Source organism: Engystomops pustulosus, chromosome 9, assembly GCF_040894005.1.
Source record: "Engystomops pustulosus chromosome 9, aEngPut4.maternal, whole genome shotgun sequence".
NCBI lineage: Eukaryota > Metazoa > Chordata > Amphibia > Anura > Leptodactylidae > Engystomops > Engystomops pustulosus.
In genome coordinates, this window is record NC_092419.1 from 79,278,600 (window position 1) to 79,302,579 (window position 23,980).

General features: G+C 43.6%; 1 protein-coding gene across 7 annotated transcripts in view; it reads right to left on the reverse strand.

Annotated features, from left to right (window-relative positions):
- Window positions 1-11,635, reverse strand: part of EDA (ectodysplasin A) — a 99,713-nt gene extending 88,078 nt beyond the window's left edge. For 4 of the 7 annotated variants that reach the window (XM_072125922.1, XM_072125920.1, XM_072125919.1 and 1 more), the window contains exon 1: window positions 11,042-11,632. In XM_072125922.1, coding sequence (XP_071982023.1) covers window positions 11,042-11,371 — 330 coding nt within the window. In that variant the 5' untranslated portion in view covers window positions 11,372-11,632. Of the gene's footprint in view, window positions 1-11,041 lie in introns of all 7 variants that reach the window. The other 3 variants (XM_072125921.1, XM_072125918.1, XM_072125923.1) reach the window with 2 other exon arrangements.
- Between the last annotated feature and the right edge of the window lie 12,345 nt (window positions 11,636-23,980).

Here is a 23,980-nt window from a genome sequence, read left to right on the forward strand (position 1 = left end):
GTGCTAAGCATTGAAGTCTCCCAGGCCTTCTTCAGAAGGGCATCTGACCACCTATCCATCGGATCTCTAAGTTATGCCGAGTCCTCGAGGGGGAAGTCCATCTTCTTGGTGATTTTAGTCAACTGGACATCCACTTTTGGGAAAGAATGCCAAACCTTGGAGACTTCCTGGTCAAAGACTAGACGTTTCCTAAAATTTTTAGAGACAGCAATCTTTTTCTCAGGATCCTTCCATTCCTCCAAGATTAACCCCTTAAGGGTATAGTTGACTGGAAAAACTCGATGCTTCTTGGCTTTCAATCCAACCTTGAAGAGACCACCTTTTCCTCAATAAAAGGATTTTAATTCGTCCAAGAAGGACGTCTTATCTTAAAGCATAAACTCCTCAATACACGACCTACAGATAGGTTTTTTTTATATGAGTCCAGTAACAATGTTACATTTTTTAGCAGGGGTCCTACTCTTCTCAGATTTTTCAGACTTGCTAGACTTCTCGGATTTACTTGACTTAACTTCTCTGCCTTTTCCCTTAGACCCTTGCTCCTAGGGGAGGAAGGAAAAGGAGATTCTAAAACAACCAACAAAGAAATAAAACCTGCCATACAGCACCACTCACGTGAACCGGCGGGTGGAGTAGGCCCAAGTCTGCCTCATCAGCCATTATTGTCTGGGATGGCAAGGAAACACCACAGGCAGCATAAACCTCAGATCAACAAGACTACCTGACATTTGGAGATTTAAATATCTTAATGGGCCCCAATGAGCCCACCCCCCTTTGCAGGTGGCCACCATTGGCGTTCCACTGATTCTTCTCCATTCTGTGCGAATCTGCATCACGGCACCAGAACACAAGGGATGCCTGGGATATGTAGTCCCTGCGGGATCGCCCGTCCTCGCATAGGCCGCAACCCGCCTAGCCGCTGGAGAGAATGGATGCTGGACCGAAGATGATCCAGGGGAGGCCAGCACAGGTGAGCGCACCGACCGAGGATTGATCCAGAGGGGAACTTCAAACACAGCCGGGGTAACCCCAGGTAAGTAACAAAAAAAGGGAAAAATTTAAAAAATAACGCCCCCCTCCCCCACTTAGGAGGAGAGAGGTCCTCTCTTGACCCGGCTCCTGTAGGGACAGGAAGAACACTGGCGGGAGGGAGGCCTTTAACCTCTCTTCTTCCTGTCCCTACAGAGGTGAAGGGGCATCTTCCAAGTGGGCTGTCATGGGGGACGTTAAGGAAATTATTATAAGATATAGGTATTTGAAGTGTGCCGCGTCCAGCCTGTCAGTTGAAAGCAGAGTGGAGAAGGGGCAGTAGGAAAGACTTACAGTTTGCATTAGTACATACACCTTCTGCATCTATAGCTGAACCTGGGAAAGGACAACTTATTGACGCAGTCGATATTTTAAACATATTTTAGTAAATGTTTATTCAGTTTTATCATTCCTTATTAAACGTGGAACACCCTTGCCAACATGTAGGCTAGGGAGTAGTTGTGGATAAGGCCCGCTACTTGTCAGGATCCATCTAGTGAGCTTGATCAACTCACCCAAGGGATAATGCAGGAAGATCACAGGTTATCTGCAGCTGTAGCCTCTGCCTGGATAGGCAATAGTTAAATGGATGTATAATGTTATCCAATGAGATGGCAGTATTGTAAACTTGAGTGTGATTGGAGAGGTGCTACCACCTGACCAGGGGGAGTATAAAACTCCTGGGCAGGGAGGAGCACATGGTCTTTGAGCACATGCTCTTTACCACAAACTCTAGACCTCATGGTCTTTCTACATAGCAGAAGTCCAATATGCAGAGACAGAGTGCAGAGAGAGACAGTGTGCAGCACAACTTCAGTACTGACACTTAACCTAATCCCAGGAACAGAGTCAGGAGACTCTATCCAGAGCTGTAGCTTCCACTGTGTGGACACGGCTCCATCCAAATTATCCCAGCTTGCATCTACTACCAGGCTGGTGCACTATTCCTCAGGACCACTCTCCATGACCACTTCAGTACCAGAATCTGCTGTTGATCGTTTGGCCTGTTGCCTGCTACCTGTTGTTCAATAAAGAACCGTGAGTTAATTTGCACAACGTTGCCCCCTTCTGATCCCTGGATAAGGCTGTCCACCACCACAGGCTCCCCATCCATTACCCAGGTACCTATCATAGACACTCAGGGGTTGCCCTAGTGAGAACCAGTAGATCAGCCTCTCCCTCCATATTTCTTGCACACACCTCCTGCTGGAGACCTGCCAGGCTGTAGGACAGCCCCATACCAAGCACCGTGACCGCAGCGTGCCTTAGGCCGCAATCGCCAGCCACTCCGGTATTCTGGACCCCGGCTGCCAGGCGCCAAGAAAAGGCTAGGCCCCAATGGGGGATGTTGCAAATGTTTTCTTATTTTTCAAATATTAAAAATACACAATCATAACAGCAGATAGAATAATGCCCTGTGTACGGAGCGGCACATGTGTGGCACCATAATGCTCCATGTGGCCATTGATGTCTATGGGGGACATATGTAAGGTCGCAAGCTTGGGGCCGTACATACGACTCCCCCCTTATATGATCGTGTGAAGTCAGCCTAACAAGGGGCCAAGTAGTCATTACTGTACACACAGCCCCCTCCGTGAAGGTTGCCCGAGTCCTGCTGATGTAGGTCATGTGTCCTGTGTGTTTTACACATTCAATATATGTGGCACATGGCATTTCAGGTGCAAATCACAGTTTTCTGGCGTAAAAAGGTTGATACATCTCCCTCCCCACCGACTTTACAAAACTGGTGTGCCATTTCAAAGTGACTGAAGACCCCAGCAGCAGTTTGTCCAAATTAAGGCCAAAGGGGTCACACTATCAGCCATAGCCAGGGGAAGTTGATTGTTCCAAATCTGTAATTTCTAGATGACAACATCACAAGCTCATTCAAGACCCCCAAGAAGTGAGCTTACCCTAAAAAGACAAAAGGATAATGGCGAGAATCTCCATGGGTAAGTGTTTCAATACTTTATCTGGACTGTACTAACCAGTTCAGCACTGAACAGGGAAAGGTTGTGTCTCGTTGTACCGTCTCTCTGTGTTTTCAGTCCAAATGCTCTTAAAAATACTCTGCACTGATCAAATATCTCAATAGCAGAAAGAATCAAAAGGCTTCACTCACCTTTTTTGAGGAGCATGTGTGGACAGAGGAGAAGCACTCCACAGTTGTTTTCAGTCATGAGAGAAAGTTAAATATATTTGAATCTTATGGGAATTATTATGTTCATCAACAAACTGGGGAAAGACTGAACCTAAAGTTTGTAAAGAAGTCAGTGAAATGTGGTGGAGAAGGTGTTATTGTTTAGGGAATTTTTTCTGGAGCAGATGTTGGTTCAAGGTCAATAGGACTGCAGCTTGTTATTCAGTGTTTATCATATACCAGACGGGAGGAGTGCACATGATGGTTAAAAAAAAAAAAAAAAGTTTCATACGGTTAGGGAATGGGATAGGATTGCCTAAAGAGATGGGTTTTAAAGGGAACCTGTCACCGCTGTTCCAAAAAAATGAAACTAAGACAAGTTCCCATAGAGCCCTTTAGTCCTCTGGTAGTGTTAGTAGTCAATAATTGTTTCTAAATCCCTGCCGTGACAGTTGGTCCTATCTTCTATTTGTTGATATACTTTAGTCCTAAGGGCACCCATTCATCAACTAACACTGGCGATGCATAGGAAAGCAAAAAATCACATTTTATTCTGTACCTGGTAACCAGGGAGAACCCAGCGAGTCCACGTGGGAGGATCACAGCGGCTTGAGTCCTCGCCCTCCTCTGTGCACATAAGCCAGCGCACGCCTCCATCTTTCCTACGTCACGCGGCTCCCTGGCTTCCTGCTCGCTGATAAGCAGTGACACAGCTGAGAGCAGCCAGTGCGCATGCGTGGGAACTCGGCTGTGCGATGTAGGAAAAATCATACAGGAGGCATGCTGATGTGCACAGAGGAGGACGAGGACTCGAGCCGCGGTGATCCTCCCACGTGGACTCGCCGGGTTCTCCCTGGTTACCAGGTACAGAATAAAATGTGATTTTTTGTTTTCCTATGCATCGCCAGTGTTAGTTGATGAATGGGTGCCCTTAGGACTAAAGGGCTCTATGGGAACCTGTCTTCGTTTCATTTTTTTTTAAACCGCGGTGATAGCTTCCCTTTAAGAGCATGGATGCAGCTTTGGAGGTTAAGTATTAGTTTCATAGACTGGGGTAGGGAATTCCAGAGAATTAGTGCAGCTGTGGGATAGGGGGAGCCTTCACTACTATTCTATGCAGAGGAATTATGCATTCACACTCTTGCACTGACACAAGCCTCTCCTGCAGGGTACAAAGAGGGCAGCTGTCACATGGTATCTTGCTCAGAACTGATCCAGGGAGAGCACAGGGCCAGATAGAGAAGGGAGGGGAGCCAGTGCTCCTTACCCCCTCCCCACTGCATTTAAAGATGAGCTGCCATGGTGCAGTGAAAAACTGTGTGCTAGCCGCACCATTGAGACCAGGGACTGTCATCTGCCCACAAATTGTGTATGGCTCCCATTATGGTCATGTGATTGTGGAAAAAGAGTCAGAGATGATCAGCCTAGCTTCAGGAGATAAGAAACCACAGATTGAAGCTCCAATGGGCTAGTGATTGGAAGAGCATAGGGAATGGCTGCTTATTTGTAATGAAAGTAATCGGAAAATGTGTCCAGCTTGCCAAGAGCAATTAAATTGTAAAAAAAAAAAATTATTATTACCGGGCGTATGCTCCAAATTGTTTAAAGTTATAGTTGTTAATGACCAGTGAATATAAAAACTGCAATAAAACAAATTGGAATGGCTTTGCATCCTTATTTCTTCCTAAATAATTGGTTTTTCAAAAGTTTATATACACCCGAAATGGTTCCAATTAAATGGTCATATTACTGTGCGAAAGTAGAGAAAAATTAAATCTGTATGGCAAATGGCATAAATCTAAAATGCAAAAAAAAAATAAAACAATGCTAGAAATTGCTTTCAGGGAAATGATTTCAGGAATCAGTATTTGGATTAGAGGTTTGTATTTATTTCGGGGACCTGGTCAGGGGTGTGAATTTATTTATGTTGTTGTAAGACGAATATGGGATGGGGCCACAAAAATATCTTACAGTAGTCTGCGGTCCCGCACCTGGGGTCCAGAGCAGATTCATGTCACCTGGTCACTGACTGTTGCTGGGTACAAAGGTTTGAGCCCCTAAACTCCCCTAGCATGGTTGAGGTCTAGGTTCCCTCTAAATGCAGTACTGTGTGCAGCAACCCAAAGTGTGCAAGTAGTATATAAGCACAGGGCTTGAAAGATCTAGGGTTACATATGCATGTGCTAGATTATGGAGATGCTTCATAGTTGCTTAGATCTTTATATTTCTAATAAAAATAATTGCATTAACAAAATATTCATTAGATTGTTTCCAATAGCTCCTACTGGCAATCAGTACTAGAGCTCCAGAAATAAAAAGTACCAGTCTTCATTAATATCCATCAATGACTATAATAATTAGAGATGTTCTAGTATATCACAGACAACACAGGACAGACAACCTATGTAACTTCATAAAGGTCTTAAAGGACACCTGTCATCAGGTCTCTGTCACTATTTCTGTCACCACTACCTGTTGGAGAAGCTCACAAGGATTCCATCCCAGTCTTTATCTAGTCAATTCGTACATCAATCATCTTGTCTTAATTATGTTAATGAGGCTGGTCACATGGTCAGAGGCAGTGATGTCACCGCTGTTCCCCCTCCCCTCTCCTCCCCCTGCTCATGTCTGTGTGCAATGTATAGTAAAGGATTGACAATGTCTCTGCTTTATCTGCTAACATGCTCTGTCCTCCCATACACATGTGAGAGACACAGACATCAGCTACACCTGCTATAACATGTCTGCCTGGAACTGTTGTACACACAGGCTGCAGGGGGCGCCAGCACCAGGAAGCACTATAGGAGCCATTACACCATAATACCTCACATTTTTATACAGTGTATAGGAGTATCTCATACACACAGGCTGCAGGGGGCGTGGTCACCAGCAAGCACATGGAGGAGTCATTACACCGTTCTACCTCACATCATTATACAAGCTGTCAGTCATGTGTATAAGAGTATCTCATACACACAGGCTGCTGGAAGGGGCGTGGCTGCCAGCACCAGGAAGCACATGGAGGAGACATTACACCATTATACATCACATCATTATAGTCAGTCAGACAAGCAAAAAGAAATAGACAGGCACTACCAATGTATATACAAATACGTGGGCCAACGCATCCCAATAAGGCTATATAATCCAAAGAAAGAAAGATAGGATGCGAACGCGAGGCTAAACATGAAGAAAATATTGTATTTGTACACTAAAAGGTAAAGCATGATTACCACAGGACAACAATAAATATAAAACCACTTAAATTGTACACCGGCAGGGTCAAAGTGCTATAAAACCCTACTACAGTCTGCCTAGATGTAAACAACAGTGAACATAGGTACCAAGATACAGATAACTATATAGACCCAAAGTGCGAGCAGTGTAATGAATGAGGGTTAAAATAACCAATGCAACAAGAGCTCAAATGCAGAAATACCTATATTACTAATATATTACCTACATGACTAATAATATATACAATACCATAGTTAGTAAAAATGTAGCAAGTGTGCAAGGCAGGCAGGTAGGTATAGGCAGTGAGAGAGGGGGGTAGACAGACCCCGTGTGTATTCGGTGACTTCTTCAGGGGTAAGGGGTTATTATCGTTATAATCAGTCAAGCACTGGGGGTATGGCTGTACCTCCCACTCATGAATAAGCTGGACAGCTTGAATATGCTAATGACTCATTGGACATCTCACAGCTCATTTGCATACAGCTTTAGGACCTCATTGCTTAGGTTTACAGGCATGTAGAGGGACAATGAAGGGATAGAGGCGATGCTTTCTAATGGCAGTTTATGAAAATATTTTCGTTTAGGGGGTTAATTTGCCTGAGGGGTTCTCTTTAAAGAAAGATCTATTATTACAGTGAAACCACTCCAAAAGACCATTTCTTTGAGAAGACCATCCCTCACCTAGGCCTATACCCATCAGAAAATAGAAAAAAAAAATCAAAGTTTAGACAAACCAAAATTTTAAAAAGATGTTTAAAATAAAACAAATAAAATGACATATTATTTACACAAAGTTGAATCAATGTTGCAAAATTTAATTCTTGTTTTTCCAAGTTTGGAATTGAAGAAGCGGAAACAATTCCCTGGTGGCAGTGATCGCTCTTATTTAGGATTAGGCCCTATATAGATCCTCTCAGATTACCATTGTGATAGTCACGGTAATTGTATCACATTTATGACTTCCATATAATGTACAGACCAGGACTTGTATAATAAACGGCTTCCATTCAAATGCAATGAATTTTCTGCATGGGATTTCATGTACGGTAACTTTGTAAATCATGTTCCCAGTTCCTCCTGTAATCTGCACTTAACATGAGCTATGGAGTTGTAAAATGACAATGTTCTGCTACAGGTTGGAAGCGGATCTCTTCTCTTATCCAGAAGAAAACGTGCTGCTAATCTGATTGTATTATATGTGGATTCCCAGAGGGAAGCTAAGGAATAGACTTCCCTGTATACAGTCTCCTCAGAAGTGAATTATTGCATAATACTATTACATAAATCGTTCCAAATGTAGAGTATATCTGAGCCCGCCGATAACACAGTATTTACGACAATAGAAATCCTACATAATACAAAGACTTCACGCTGTATTCCCTATGACCTCAAACAGAGGTGACCTATAAATAATATCTGACAATGAATACATCAGGGATCAATCTTGCACATTCAGATCAATGCAAAACCCAACTTCAAATGTGCCGCATGAGTTATGTCCAATTCCAGGCGGTATATGAGATGTAGATACATCATAAAAAATCCCATCCAGATCCATTACAAGATGCAGAAGAGCTCACATGCAAGAATAAAAATAGAAACAGGAAGGCAACATCTGAGGATAGGAAACAGACAATCTTACTATAATCCAAGTACCAATGGGGGAACTGGTAAAATATTACATTTATAATTCATGTGATGGCACAGTGTAATCTTGAGGAACGCCTGTACCACATCTGGCTTAGGCGTGATTTATCTGTACTTTTAGAGTGCAGACGTAAAATGTGGCACTCATCAGATGAAGATGCCATTCACCATGTACCTTACTAACCACTTAGACAAGAGTTTCAATAAGCTCAGGAACTTTGTGTTGGAACTTGGTCTAGCACAAAGTGCCTGAAATGTTTGGAGATGTTACAATTGTTGTTTTATAGCTCCTATACTCATTGTGAGCGTCTGAAGCTGGACTGAGACCTCAGATTTCTCACATGTGAACAGTCACAGCCCCAATAGATGTGTGACCAGGGCAGCATGTGGTTTGTAGAAGGTCATCATCAATGATGACCGACACCTGCTTTACAGGTCATTACAGCCTAAATCATTGCTACAACAAAGACTACATAATAACACCCTGGTAGTACATGTCAATAGCCAGAACACCAAAACATATTTGAACCTGCTACAAATCGATGATGCCAACACAACACACATGCCACACAGACACAATAATGCCCCTCCATAGACATTACAGAGGGAATCTAATGTAAAGGAGGGTCTCCTGACTCTTCCAGTCCCAGCATTTCTGGCCAAACCAATAGTATGAAAAAGTCATATATAAAATGTTCAGCCATCTAATGTGTATGGGGAGATAAAACCCTGATACTCCATCCTATACCACCAGGATCTACACACTGATAACCCTAACAGTACAACCTCTATGGCTCTGGTTATATGCATCTCAAACTCTTAAAATGCAACCTTTATTACCATGGTAACAAACATTTGTCATCCAACACTGTAAACTTGATGACTACTACTACACATCCATGACTCCAACAATGCACATTTACAACCCTGGTAGTAACCGTACCTTTACAAAATATCCCTGGTATTTCACTTCTATGCCCCCAATATAAAAACTAAACATATACTATATGTGTAATATCAACACTACAACCTGTATCACCCAAATACAAAACATGTATAACCCCAATACCAACATCTCTATAAACACTAGACCTATAATAACCTCTGAGGCAAAGTAGCGGCCTCACATAGTTACGGTAGTTGTCATAGTGATTCCACTTGGAGCCATCATGACATTCTAGTAGTACTTTGACTGGATTGGTTCCTATACACATTCCCGCTGCACATAAGTATAGGGAGGTACTGGGTACTATTTTAGCACAGGAAACAAATAAGTCAGCGCAATTGGCACTTACAAGTAGCAGATACTTTTCATGGTGGAATTATAACAGAAGTTCACAAAACAGGTCATGTAGAAAAGGCCCCATATCCAAGATTCATGCTACACGTGTACTGACCAACACATAACATGTAACCTGAACACTACACAACTAAACCACAATCTGTAATGTTAACTCTTTACATGTTCCATCCTGGTACTACTGCACCTCTTATACTACTCATATACTACACTGGTACTCTGATATATTACTGTCCTGGTCCTACTACACTTCTGTAACCCTTACACTACACACATACTGCCCTGATACTATTACAGCTCTGTAACCCTTACATTACACACATACCACTTTAGTACTAGTACACATTTGTAACCTTTACACTACACATATACAGTCCTTCTGTTACTACACATCTGTAAACCTTACATATACTACTCTGGTACTACAACCCAAACACTACACATGTACTACTCTAGGACTACAGCACACCTACAACCCGTACACTACACACATACTACTCTACAATACACCTATAGCCCTTATAGTACCAGAGTAGTACATGGGCTATATCTGTCTTATAGTACCAGAGTAGTACATGTAGCGTAAGTCACCTATAGCCCTTACACTACATGTACTACTCTGGTACTATAAGACACCTATAGCCCTTACACTACATGCACTACTCTGGTACTATAAGACACCTATAGCCCTTACACTACATGCACTACTCTGGTACTATAAGACACCTATAGCCCTTACACTACATTCACTACTCTGGTACTATAAGACACCTATAGCCCTTACACTACATGCACTACTCTGGTACTATAAGACACCTATAGCCCTTACACTACATGCACTACTCTGGTACTATAAGACACCTATAGCCCTTACACTACATGCACTACTCTGGTACTATAAGACACCTATAGCCCTTACACTACATGTACTACTCTGGTACTATAAGACACCTATAGCCCTTACACTACATGCACTACTCTGGTACTATAAGACACCTATAGCCCTTACACTACATGCACTACTCTGGTACTATAAGACACCTATAGCCCTTACACTACATGCACTACTCTGGTACTATAAGACACCTATAGCCCTTACACTACATGCACTACTCTGGTACTATAAGACACCTATAGCCCTTACACTACATGTACTACTCTGGTACTATAAGACACCTATAGCCCTTACACTACATGTACTACTCTGGTACTATAAGACACCTATAGCCCTTACACTACATGTACTACTCTGGTACTATAAGACACCTATAGCCCTTACACTACATGTACTACTCTGGTACTATATGACACCTATAGCCCTTACACTACATGCACTACTCTGGTACTATATGACACCTATAGCCCTTACACTACATGCACTACTCTGGTACTATAAGACACCTATAGCCCTTACACTACATGCACTACTCTGGTACTATAAGACACCTATAGCCCTTACACTACATGTACTACTCTGGTACTATAAGACACCTATAGCCCTTACACTACATGTACTACTCTGGTACTATAAGACACCTATAGCCCTTACACTACATGCACTACTCTGGTACTATAAGACACCCACTACTCGGTATAGCTGATGCCAGTATAACGGTGTCACACAGGTGGCCGGTAAGTAGCCATTGCACATTGCGTGCAGCGCCGGGCACATCCGGGGTCAGTCTCACCTGGCGCCGGTCTCCAGCCCCCGGATGCTGCAGGTCGGGCACCGCCGTCCTCCGGTGCTGGGAGAAGTCTCCTCCGCCGTGGTTGGTCCCTGGGCCGGAGCCCCGTGCGAACTTGCCAGCTCCCATCTCCCGGCGCATCTCCGAGCGCAGCTCCAGATAGCAGCAGATGGTGACTATGTGCAATGATAGCGACAGCGCGAAAAAGCCGAGGAAGAGCCGGCAGCTGCCGCAACTCTTAGGACAACTGCACCCCGAGTGTGGTAGAGAGGAGGAGTCCGGGGACAGGGAGGGGTCCGCTGCAGGCTGCTCGGGCAGACTCCGGGGTGCCATGCTCGCCTGTGGCAGTGGAGCGGCGCAATGACCAGGGGGAGGCGCGGGCCGGTCCTCTACTGCACTCCGGCTCTCAGCTCTAGGGCTCCATGACGCTCAGGCGCAGAGTTAGTTACGAGGCAGCACATGAAACAACTCCCCGGAGCAGGCACACAGAGGAGGCGCTGCGGGCTCGGGACAGCGCGTAGCCACACCCTCCCGCTCTCCGGCCCGACCCGTAACCCCGCCTCTCCGAGGACAAGACAAGACCATTGCGTGACGCCACGCCCCGATCCCCGCCCCGTCCCACACATTCGCTGCCTGGACCTCCACACTTTACCTCGGCCGAAGAGACTCCTCCCACTTTTCACAAATGAATAGCGCGACCTAGCGGCCGAATGTGTGACTCGCAGCCTGTCCTAAGAGGACGGGGGGCGGGAGGGAGAGAGTGGCCACAGGGAGACAATGAGCTCCGGGCACAGCACTGAGGTGGAGGTCCCGTGCCCGGCACAATGATGGAGGTCCTGTGCCCGCCAGGCTTTGCTCTTCTTTTACTTAAAGGAGCCCACTTTAAGGGTCCGTTCACATATGTTATTTTTTTCAGTAGCTGTATGTGCTATTTTTTGTTCCACCTATTACTCCACCGCAAAACAGTATAAATTCCCATTAGTGCCTCCATCTCCCCCTCACATTGTAAAGCCTCTGATATTGTGCCCCCAACTACCCCTAAATTCCCCCTCACATTGCACCTCCCCCCAACATCTTACCCATGTACTGTATCCCACTCTTTCTATTCCCCCAAGCAGCCCCACATCTTATTGTGCTAACCCCCAGTAGCTCCCCCTGTTTTTGTAAAGCCCCAGCAGCTCGCCTTCTTATTTTGCCCCCCCCTGCAGTCCCCCCTCTTATTTTGCCCACCCAGTTATCCCTATTATAATGCCCCTCAACAGTTTCCTCTCTTATAGTGCTTGCCCCAGCAGATGCCCCTCTTATAGAGCCTCAGCATCTTCATTCTTATGGTGCCCCCAGCAGTTCTCCCTCTTATAGTGCCTTTCTCAGCAGATCTCCTTTTATAGTGCTTCCGCCAGCAGCTCCCCCTCTTATAGTGCCCTCTTATACCCACCCCCAGCAGATCCTCTGCTTATCTTACCCCCCAGCAGTTCCCCCTCTTATAGTGCCCCCAGCAGTTCCCACTCATATTGTGCCCCCCAGCAGCTTACCCACTTACTGAATCCCACTCTTACTGTGCCCACAAGCAGCCCCCCATCTCATTGTGCTCACCCCCTGTAGCTCCCCTTTTCTTTAGAAAGCCCCAGCAGCTTGCTCTCTTATCTTGCCCCAGCAGCTCATTATCCACCCCCCCGTAGCTCCCCCACTTATAATGCACCCCCCTCCCTCTGCAGTTCCACCTTTTATTTTGCCCCCCGGCAGCCCCCCTCTCTAATTTTGCCCCCCAGCAGCTCCCTCTCTTATTTTGCCCTCCCAGTTACCCCTCTCATAATGCCCCCCGGCAGTTCTCCCTCTTATAGTGCCTCTCTCAGCAGATCCCCCTTTCATAGTGCCTCCCCCTAGCAGCTCCCCTTCTTATTGTGCCCCTACAGTAAAAGAATGATCACATGTACTCACCTATCCCTGCAGCAGCTCCTCCCTTTTCTCCTGCTGTATGTAGCAGTGAAGCTGGCAGGCAAATGACATCATCACCTGACACCTGCTACATACAGCAGAACCAGAGGAGCAGTGATAGTGCAGGGAGCTGTCGTCCAGAGGATATCGGCAGAGCTGATGTCCCGTCACATACCTCCCGCTAGGTAGGACAGAACCCGAGAATTGGGACTATCACACTGGATCCTGGAGGGTTGAGAGGTATGGGTTTATTACATGTCCTGTTTCTGCAGGAAATCATTTGGAGGATGAATCCCTTGCTACACCCGGCTCCCAAGTGATATCGGCTACATCATCGTCAAATTTGCGTTTCCCTATGACTGCTATTCTCCTCAACGGAGTCAGTATGCACAGCCTGCCTACTGCACGAAGCAGCAGATGCCTGCCCCACCTCTTCACTGCCAAGCAGCTGCTGACTTCATCTTCGCTGTATAGTGGGGCTGAGCCCTGACCACCTAGTAGCTCTCTGACTGTGGGTAATGAACAGGACAGAGTCTGGTTGAGTACAGGTGAGGGCCGCTGACCTGCTCCTGGGCCATGCCAACTAATTGTTGTATCTGATGAACCCACGGACTCTTGGCTGGGGTTGTCAGTTGTTATATATGAGCTATTGGGTGACCTAGTCAATCAATCAACAACCTTTGGGTTGTTGATCAACACACTGCCGCTAGATGACAACGGCAGTTCTGGCCTCAGAATGCTGCAACCTCTGCCTGCTCCACCTGCCACGGTTGGATATGTGGAGAAAAAGGAAAGGGAACAGAGAAAATCGGAGCTACCTAGTGTGAGATTATCCTTGGTTGGTTCAGAGGTGCTCTTGGGTGAGAAAGGGTACTCACCTTTTATGGTTGTGCTAGATACAGGCACAATGCTGGTTCGGGCATTTGCGATGAGTAACTGCTGCCGCGTCTCCCCCCGCCCCAATGTTGGGTAACAAGGGTGTGTACCTAATGGACTGGAGGGTAGGTTACTGGTTGTAACTATATGTAAAAAAAGAGATGTCTGGATGGCGCTGGTACTCAGGGGTAAAAGTTTCCTTTATTCAGAGATATTTTTGGACAACACATTTCGCACTATGCAAATTGCTTCCTCAGGTCATGTGCACACACAGATCTTTTCGCATGACTATTCGCATGATCGTCAATATGTAAGCAATGAAAACACAAGGTAAACATATTATATTGGTAATTTTCCCCCTATCCAGCTGACCTGCCTCCCTGGCTCTTCCCCCTCTACTAGGCACCACATGCCTTCTTCCTTTTTGGGTATTGGGTATTGAGCAGGATGAGGGCTTTTTCAGGTCATAGACTACAAAACACTTTTTTGCACAGGTCACTTTACTGCATTATTGGAATTTAGGAGGTTTTCAGACTATTCATGCTTTTTGTTCTACAAACACCTGTTTACCTGTGCATCATTTTGACCGTGGATAGGGAGTGTAAGGGATTACTGCCCTTCCCAGCCATATACACCCATTGGGTCTATTTTTAAGTGTTTTTAAATTCTTTGATGTCTTGTTATTTCAATTGTTTGTATTTGTACTAATAAATGAATTTTGTCTACTTTATGTGATCCCCTGTACGCATCCAACTTTTCTGCTATCGGTTGTTGAATTACTTATTAGGATGCGTGGATATGGTATTATTATATACTGCGGTGGTGTCTGGTCTCCTTTTGTTTAGTTGAGATTTCTTACTAGTGGCTTCAGTAACAAAAAAGAACCGCTATTTGGGGTATACATATCCCCCTAAAGGCACATCCTGGGAGAGAGGCAGATATTACTACAGCAGCTGTGTGGATATTAAACAGATTTCTTCCTAGTGGCTTCAGTAACAAAAAAGAACTGCTGTTTGTGGTATACAGATCCCCCTAAACACACACCCTGGGATTGGAGCAGAAATCACTACAGCACAGTACAGTAGAAGCAGATGGGCGCTACAGACAGCAAATGCAGTATGAGATGCTGAGATTGCAAATGACAGTTTTTATAGGGCTGTGTGACATCACATAAGCCTGTCGGTCGCTGATTGGCTTACAGGTCTGCAGATGTCATTGAGGGTGTTCCTTTCTCCTTCCCAGAGTTCTCTGGCCCATGTAAAATGTTGTGCTCGCCATTTAGCTAAAAAAGCGGGGAGGGGGAACTTAGTTTCCACGAATCAGCGTAAACTTCGGATTCGTGAAAAAACGAATTCCACTTCGTTCGAATCGATTCACCCATTTCTAATCTCAACATTCTTTAGAATCATGTAGTGCAAAGTAACTTAAATGAAGGGAAGAGGATAGTGGATTCCAGAGAACTTGTGCAGCTCAAGACAGGCCTGGGATACAGGAAGGGGAGGTTTTATTATCAGTTGTTGTTTATCTTAGGTCACTGGCAGAAGATAGAATAGAGAAAGGTGAGGGAGATGAAGGGTGCAGCACTGTGGAGATACTGTATAAGAGGTTTACATTGTTTTCTATGGTGGATGTACATCCATTGCAGTGAACAGTGTCAAAAGAGGAGGACCAATTAGTGGAGAGTTACAATATTTAGGATAAGAATGATTAACCCCTTATCTCCACACCTGTTTTCCACGATCCAGTGTGATAAACCAGGGACACTTAGTCATAGATGCAGGCACTGTTATCTTGATATATTTGTTATCCATGGCCTCCTTCCTTGTAAATAATTTTAAATTATGCTAATGAGCCCGAGGGGCTCTGGTTGGTGCTTGCAGAGCCCCTCAGTGATGTCTTTTCATCCGTTGTTACAGTAAGCAGAGCAGGTATCTCCTCACCCTGCACTTCCTGCTACTGGTACATCGGCAGAGGTAGGTGTGAAAGAGCAGGGGGAGGGGAGACATGTTCTGCTTATTGTAATGTGATGTAGTGTGATGCTTCAGCAATAAGGGGCTCTGGAAACACCCACCAGAGCCTCTCAGGCTCATTAGGAAGCCATGGATAACAAATATAAGAAGATTACCACAAACACTGTGCCTGGATCTTGCTTGATTTCTACAAGCTATAACTTTTTAAATTTTTTTCTGTCACTATAGCTTTATGGGGGTCTTCTTTATTTTTTGCTTTAGGAACTGGACTTTGGGCCATACTTTGACCTGAACGCAAATGTCAATGAGGACCCGAATTGTAACTCCAAAAAATATAATTAAAATGATTTTAATGTCACTGCTAGAAGACAGTATAGTGATGAGTAGATGAGTGATACCTCTCCACCCCCCCCCCCATACCTGACATCGGTAGGTAGCCAGCAGAAAATGACTGCTACCACCTACCATGCCGAGTGATGAGCACAGAAAGGCTGGCCCAGAGGATCTCCTTGGCATATTTTCAAGCACAAACTACACAACCCATCTTTTTAGGGCCATTGCCTTGTTTAGTAATGAGTGGACCAAAAATGCGTCTTTATGTGTCCGTGTTGCATTTTTATGTTAGTTTTAGGAATGGCCAGATGGAGGTAGTGCCAGTAAGAGGAAGGGCCAGATTTTTCCCATTGCATCGTTATAGCAGTTAGAAGGAGGGACATCCTTCATTCCATTACTGGAGCTCATGATAAAATAATGAGGGAACACACCCATCTGACATTAAGGGTTCAGCAGCGGTTAAAGAGGACTATGGTATGCTCCACTTGTATCATTCATTACAGTTTCCTTGAAAATGTTGGTGTGTTAAGTCTTCGCCCAGAGTCTTCGCCCTTCGCGTAGAGTTGACAAGAATTCATTGCAAAACTACCACTATTTAAGGGTCATCTGTTGTACTAATGACGGAGAAAAATGCAAACTGCGCCAATGGTTTACTTAAAAGCTTTCGCCATGTACTCATCATCTAGCTCAGGGGTTGTTTGCAGGCCTGTGAAAACAAGAAGCAGGAGAAGGATCTTTGCCCATATTGTAAAACCTTTTGATACTTCAACCACAAAATGTATGCTCATTGGCATCCTATAAACCCTTCATCAGACCTTCATAGTGGAGTACTCGCCACACCTGAGAAGATTCGTGTATAAGCCAAGTTTTCTCGCCGCGGCTTATACACGAGTCAATAAAAAAAAAAAACTTACATACTCACCCTCCGGCATCCCTGAAGCTCCACGCAGCTCCCAATCCCCGGGCGGCTCCCGGCGGCTTCCCTGCTATCTTCTCTGTGCTGTAGTAACCGGAAGAGATGCGCCCATGCAATCTGCCGGCCGGCGCACACTATGGTGCGGCAGTGTCTTCACTGATGATGTCATAGTGTGCGTCAGCCAGCAGATCACGTGGAACGTGTCTCTGCCGGCTACTGCAACACAGAGAATATAGAAGAGAAGCCGCCAGGAGCCGTGCCGTGGATCAGGTGCCGCGTGGAGCATCAGGCATCGGAGTATGTAAGTTTTTTTTTTTTTGTGCTGGGCTGGCTGGCTGTATACTACATGGAAGCTGGATGTATACTACATGGGGTTGGCTGGCTATATACTACTGGGGGCTGGTTTGCTATATACTACTGAGGGCTGGCTATATACAACTGGGGGCTGGCTGGCTACATACTACAGGGGGCTGGCTGACTATATACACAGAGGTCTGGCTGGCTATATACTAAAGGTGGCTGGCTATAAACAACAGGGGTCTGGCTGGCTATACACTGGAGGCTGTGACCAATGTATTTCCCATCCTCAGCTTATACTCGAGTCAATAGGTTTTCCCAGTTTTTGGTGGTAAAATTAGGGGTCTTGGCTTATACTTGGGTCAGCTTATACTCAAGTATATACGGTATTTAACGCTTTTCCCTCTCTATATGGTGGATGCAGCTTGATTGGTTTGTGTAGTAACCAAAAATTATCCATATGATAAATATACTATTTGGTTATAACCTTCAAATGCTTTAACATATTCAGGTAATTTTGACATTGTTTTTTCATCACACATTGTGGGGAACATTTACTTACCCGGTCTCTTGCAGTTCCCGAAAGTGCATTGTCCGAATATAATGCACTGTGCCGCGATTAACTAAGATCGTGCGCCCGATATCCTGCATCTTCTTCCCGGTGTGTGTAAGTGCATTGGTTGCAACACAATTTTAATCTTAAATCCCGCGCTCAGTCTGAATCAGTCGGATCGTCCGACGGCCCGCCCGCCGATTTCTGTTGCATGAAAGCCACCGCACCAATATCAGATCGCATGCAACACAATCCCCTTCCAAATATCTGTCCCAGCTGCGCAAATCCCAAAAAACATCTGATCTTTAGTAAATAAGCCCCTGTTTCTCAAATTAATATATTAATATTAATAATTAAAAAAATGGAAATTTGGCAAAAATTTTGAAAACTTCTCAATTTTAAAACTTCAAACAATGTTTGCTTTTCAGGCAGATAGTCATAGCACCCAAAACACTTCCTAACTATCATTTCACTGTTCACTGTTTTTATTCTATTCTTCACTGTTCTTCACATCTGCTAACTTGTCGGGAGATAATATACGCGCGGAACAGTGAAGAAAAGATTGTAGATGTTTGCATACATCTGCTAACTTATCTGAAGACATTCTTTTTCAATTAAATAAAACATTTTATTCCCAAACCATGGTCCCTTTGAAAAAGTCCCATTGACTTAAAAAACGCGCGTGAAAAACGCACCGAAAACGCAAAAAAAAGCGAACAACACGCGCGTGAAAAACGCAAAAACGCTAATGACTCCAAGGAAAAATGGAACAAAAACGCAGCCAAAAACGTCAGTTTTGCACGCATTGCACCCTGATGTGAAATGCAATGCTAGTGTGGAAGAGGCCTAAGAAGTTAACCGTTTAGGTGTTTTGCAAGGTTTAAAACAAACAAAAATGGCGGTGCAATTTATAATATAAATTTTTGGGCCAAAATGAATGTATTGTCCAAAAAAATTACAAAATTCACAATTGATTAAATTATAAAAAGCTCCAAAAGTTTAATGCACACTTTCTCATGAGAATGCCCATACCTCATATGCATGGAATGGAAGGGGGCGCCATTCACAGCAGATTTGCATTGTCATATTTTACAGGCTATAAAATTTGTATATTTTTTGTAATGTGGACAAATGGGGGCTTATTTTTTCAGTGTGAGAGACACTTTTCAGGCACATCATTTAGGGGGTTAAATCGCAAATTTATGAGATTTTATTAACGCTTTCTTGGTGATTATGGTTTTAGGGTTTTTAGCTTTTTTTTTTGTTGGCTACACAGCATACCATAAAAATAATTTATTATATTTATTCTATTAGTCACAGCAATATTCCACAGCTTTAATGGTTGACTTGTTTTGCAAAATATGGATCTCATTTGTTGAAAATTTTGTTTGTATGGCTAAATGTTACGTTTTGATCACTTTTTATCGTTTTACTAATTAGGTTAGTTGTGAACATATCATAATTTTTGTGTGTTTTTTAAAAACATTTCACTGTACGGGTTCAGTACCAATTTTATTGTAGAGGTTGTTATGGAGGTGACAATACCCAATATGTAGTGTTTTTTTTAACATTTTTTTACTGTTTTACTTGGTCCCAGGGTTGGACATGAACATTGTTTATTGCACTTATTACATAGTCAGCCTATGCATTCTGCATTGGCTGACACAAGCACTGTTAGCATATTACATAGTCAGCCTATGCATTCTGCATTGGCTGACACAAATACTGTTAGATCGTACTACAAGAATGATCTAGCAGGTGTTTATTGCTGTCAGCCCTGGGGTCCTTTATCAGACCTCAGGACTGCCATGGAAGCACCCACCGGGTGAGTACCTGGCTCTGCTCCATGGATGCCGCGGTCACCATGACTGCAGCATCTATGGGATTAAACAGCCGGGATGGCGAGTATCACAATCCCATTTGTTAGTGCGGGAGCCTGGCTTTCATACAGCCAAGCTCCCACAGCAATAACAAGGGCTTTGCTACTGAGCCCGAGCGATTGCTGAGACGTACATGTACGTCAGGGATGCGGCAACGGACCATATTTCCCGGCGTACAAGTACGTCTTTTTGCGCCAATATTATCAGTCACCGATAAATAAAAAATATAAATATAAATATGTGATCAAGCTGTTACTGCACTGATTTCACTTACTGCAGCACCTCACTATCAAGGTATTACTGGACTTTATTTGCTGACAACAGCACCTATGATCTATTTATTAGTACACAATATTCAGTGACAACAACAACTTTATGATCTACGAATTAGTGCACACTATTCATTGACAGCCAGACTATGAGAAATACGATTCTCTGGTCTGATGAGAGGAAGAACATTTCTGGTGTTAATACTAAGCAGTATGTGTGGAGAAAACCAGGCACTGTTCATCACCTGCCAAATACTATCCCAATGGTGAAACATGGTGTTAGCAGCATCATGGTATGGGGGTGTTTTTCAGCTGCAGGAACAGGATCACTGGTTGCAATTGAAGGGAAGATGAATGCGGACAAGTACAGAGATATCCTGGATGAAATCCTCTTCCAGAGTGCTCTGGACCTCAGACTGGGCCGAAGGTTCACCTTCCAACAAGACAATGACCCTTAGCACATGGCTAAAAGCAGTGGCTTCAGAACAAATTTGACCATTCTTGAACGGCCCAGCCAGAGCCCTGGCCTAAACCCAATTGAGCATCTCTGAAGAGACTTGACATCCACCAATGTTCACCATCCAACCTGAGGGAACTGGAGAGGATCTGCAAGGGAGATTGGCATAGGATCCCCGAATCCAGGTGTGAAAAGCTTGTTGCCTTATTCCAAAGAAAGTCAAAATACATTCAGAAAACATATTCAAACACTATATATAGCGAAAATATAGTCTTTATTGAACACACACGAATTTACAAATGTATCGGCACAAAAAAATGGAAAGAATTAAAAACTAAAATACAATGCAAGTGGAAAATGAAATAGGGCAAAAATTAACGTGGAAAAGAAAGGTAATACAAAGTAGGTAAGCCTACAGTGCATGTTTCCAACTGTGGTATGGTAATTATATCTCAGGCCCTACTACCTTTCTGTTTGCATATGTATATGTGCCGCTCATTGGTGTCTGTAGGCTTACCTACTTTGTATTACCTTTCTTTTCCACGTTAATTTTTGCCCTATTTCATTTTCCACATGCATTGTATTTTAGTTTTTAATTCTTTCCATTTTTTTGTGCCGATACATTTGTAAATTCGTGTGTGTTCAATAAAGACTATATTTTCGCTATATATAGTGTTTGAATATGTTTTCTGAATGTTTTTTGACTTTTTGGTATCTAGAGTGGGGATAAGTGTACTGTACCAAGTGTATTGCCCAGATCCCCTTTCTCTACACTATATTTGTAATAACTTATTCCAAAGAAGACTCATGTCTGTACTAGCTCCAAAGCTGCTTCTACTCAATAGCGAGCAAAGGGCCTGAAAAAAAAAAATCATATGGTGATAATTCTGTTTTTCTTGTTTAAGAAATTAGCAAAAATATCTACATTCCTTTTTTTTTTTTTTATCAAGATGGGGTGCATTCTGGTCACATTGGGGCTCATTTACTTAGGGTCCGAACCGTGCCCTTTCGTCGGGTTTCCCGGCGATTTACCATTTGCAGCAAATTGCCCCGGGATTTTGGCGTACGCGAGCGGATTTTGGCGCATCGGCGCCGGCTTTCACGTGACAGAAATGGGGGGGGTGTGGCATCAGAAAACCTGTCGGATTCAGAAAAACTGTGGAATTTAAAAAAGAATTTGTGTCGCAAGATCAGCACTTACAAACACCGTCAAGAAGAAGGTGAACTCCGGCGGACCTCGGCGCAGCAGCGACACCTGCTGGATATTGGGCGCATGGATCTTAGTGAATGCCGGCAGACCCGAACGTCGGACAACGCGCCGCGGGATCGCAACAGAACCAGTGAGGCTCCCGAGAACAAGTGTCCATTATACCCCCAGTAAAAAATAGAGCAACTAGTCACACGTGCGTTTTCTGCTTTATTCATCTCTATGGCGCTAGGGACTTGGAAATATTAACAATGCATACAATACATATATAAAAGCCCCTGAAATGAGGAGTGTGGTAATAGCAAAAAATATGGCCAGAATTTATGGTTTGAAGTTCCCATCATTCTCTCAATCACATGTATAATCTGAATAGAGACAGAAACCGACCTTGAATGAAGACTGCACAGCAATGGGGACCAAATGCAGTACATCAAAAAGCGTAGGTTGTCAGGAGAATCAGATAAGGTCACACTTCCCAAAGGATAATGACAACATAGCCAGAATGAAAGATCATTGCTAATCAGTATGTGAAGGAGCCTGCCCAAAGAGATTTCCAGCCTAAATTAAAACAAAGTCTCAGCAGAATGGAATTACATATCTCTTAATAACTTGGACATAACCCATAGGATATGGTCAGTGGGGCTAGCGCTAACATTCTTGTGAATTTTGAGTTGATAGGACTCCAATAACCCAACTTAATCATCTAACATCCCCATTCCTAAACATAAACCCCTTGTCTGATATGGCGTGAAAGGTAACAAGGCGCCCAGCCGATTGGAGACAATTGTGCAATTATTCCATGTTTATATCAAGAGTTCAATAAAAACAAATAATCAAAAAGGTAAATCACTGAAGGGGGGGGGGGTAGCAGGTGAACTTCCTTCTCTCAGTGACATCACAGTCGGAGGGGGGGTGGTAGCAAAAAACATGTGGGTTTAAATGAGCAATCTCAGGAAACCCCCTTTGTCAGTCTTTGAAGGCATCATGCTTTTCAACTAGACAGGCTGTTCTAAAGTTCTTCTGGCAAACTCCCTGCCAGATAAGTCTTCTTTATCTCTTTTGTAAGATCCATTACTTTAAGTCCCTTTTATTTTAAACTGTTTATGTCTGTATTGTGTGTATATTCTTTGTAATCCTTTTTTTTCTGGAAATTGTATTGTTTTATGTCTGCACTGCTCATTAGTATATTAAATCTTTAAAACTTAATAAGTCTCTGATTGTAGCCTTAAAACATTTTCCGAAGAGATAGCATTACTAATAACAGTTTTAGGTAATTTCATAGCTTATTGGGTGATCTATAATTTGGGTTTGTAATTTTGGGTAAATTGTTGAGGGATTTATGAAGGTAGGCACCTAATTGCCTTCTTATTATAATTTAATGAGAAAAGTATAGATGATGGCAGTAAGGATTGGAGTAAGATCCAGGGCTAACAAATTTTAGAGTAAAGGCATCATTGTGTAATTTATGAACTAAATTGTGAGGCTCTCTAGCGTGAGTACACCCTGTGACATGACTCCGGAGTGGGGGTTCGTTACCAGGAGGTTTTGCATTTGAATGGTTCAGATGAAATTTCTTTCATCCTCCAATGTGATATCATCATAGAAAAAATTAACTTTAAATGTCATACATAAAATGGTTTTATAATGTCGAGGAAGCAGAGAATTCACCACTAAAGTCAAGCTCTCCCCACCTCACCATGCCTCCTTCACTGTATTTGACAGTCCTGCATCCAGGGACATTATAACGAACTCCAAAAGTCTGAGAGAAGGATGTCAATGACAGCAGAGGGAACATTCTGAGGCAGGGACAGCTTAACTTTAGTACTAAATTCTTTGCCTCCATAACTGTATACAACCAATTTACATCTCACCTCAAAGTTAATTTTGTAGATGATGCCACAATGCTGGGCTATGAACAAAATATGCATCTTGAAGGTGTTTGTAACATCCTTGCCAGCATCATCTTCTGTATGCGGAATCAGGTGTAGGAGGCGTTGACTGTGTTTTTAGATGTGTGAACTGTGACTAATGTTGCTGGCTGTATTAGGACTGATTGCACCAGTTCTTTTGCAGCTCAGCTTTGGTCAAGCAACAGTTAACTAGCTGTGATAAATAGACCTCTGCTCCAGTCATGTGGGGCGGCGTCTCTTTTACCACCTATATATATTTCCTAATACAGCTAGTCCAGCATCGGTTATATTCCTAACTTAGCTTCTTGTTTGCTGTTCGCGCGCTCCTCTTCTGATATT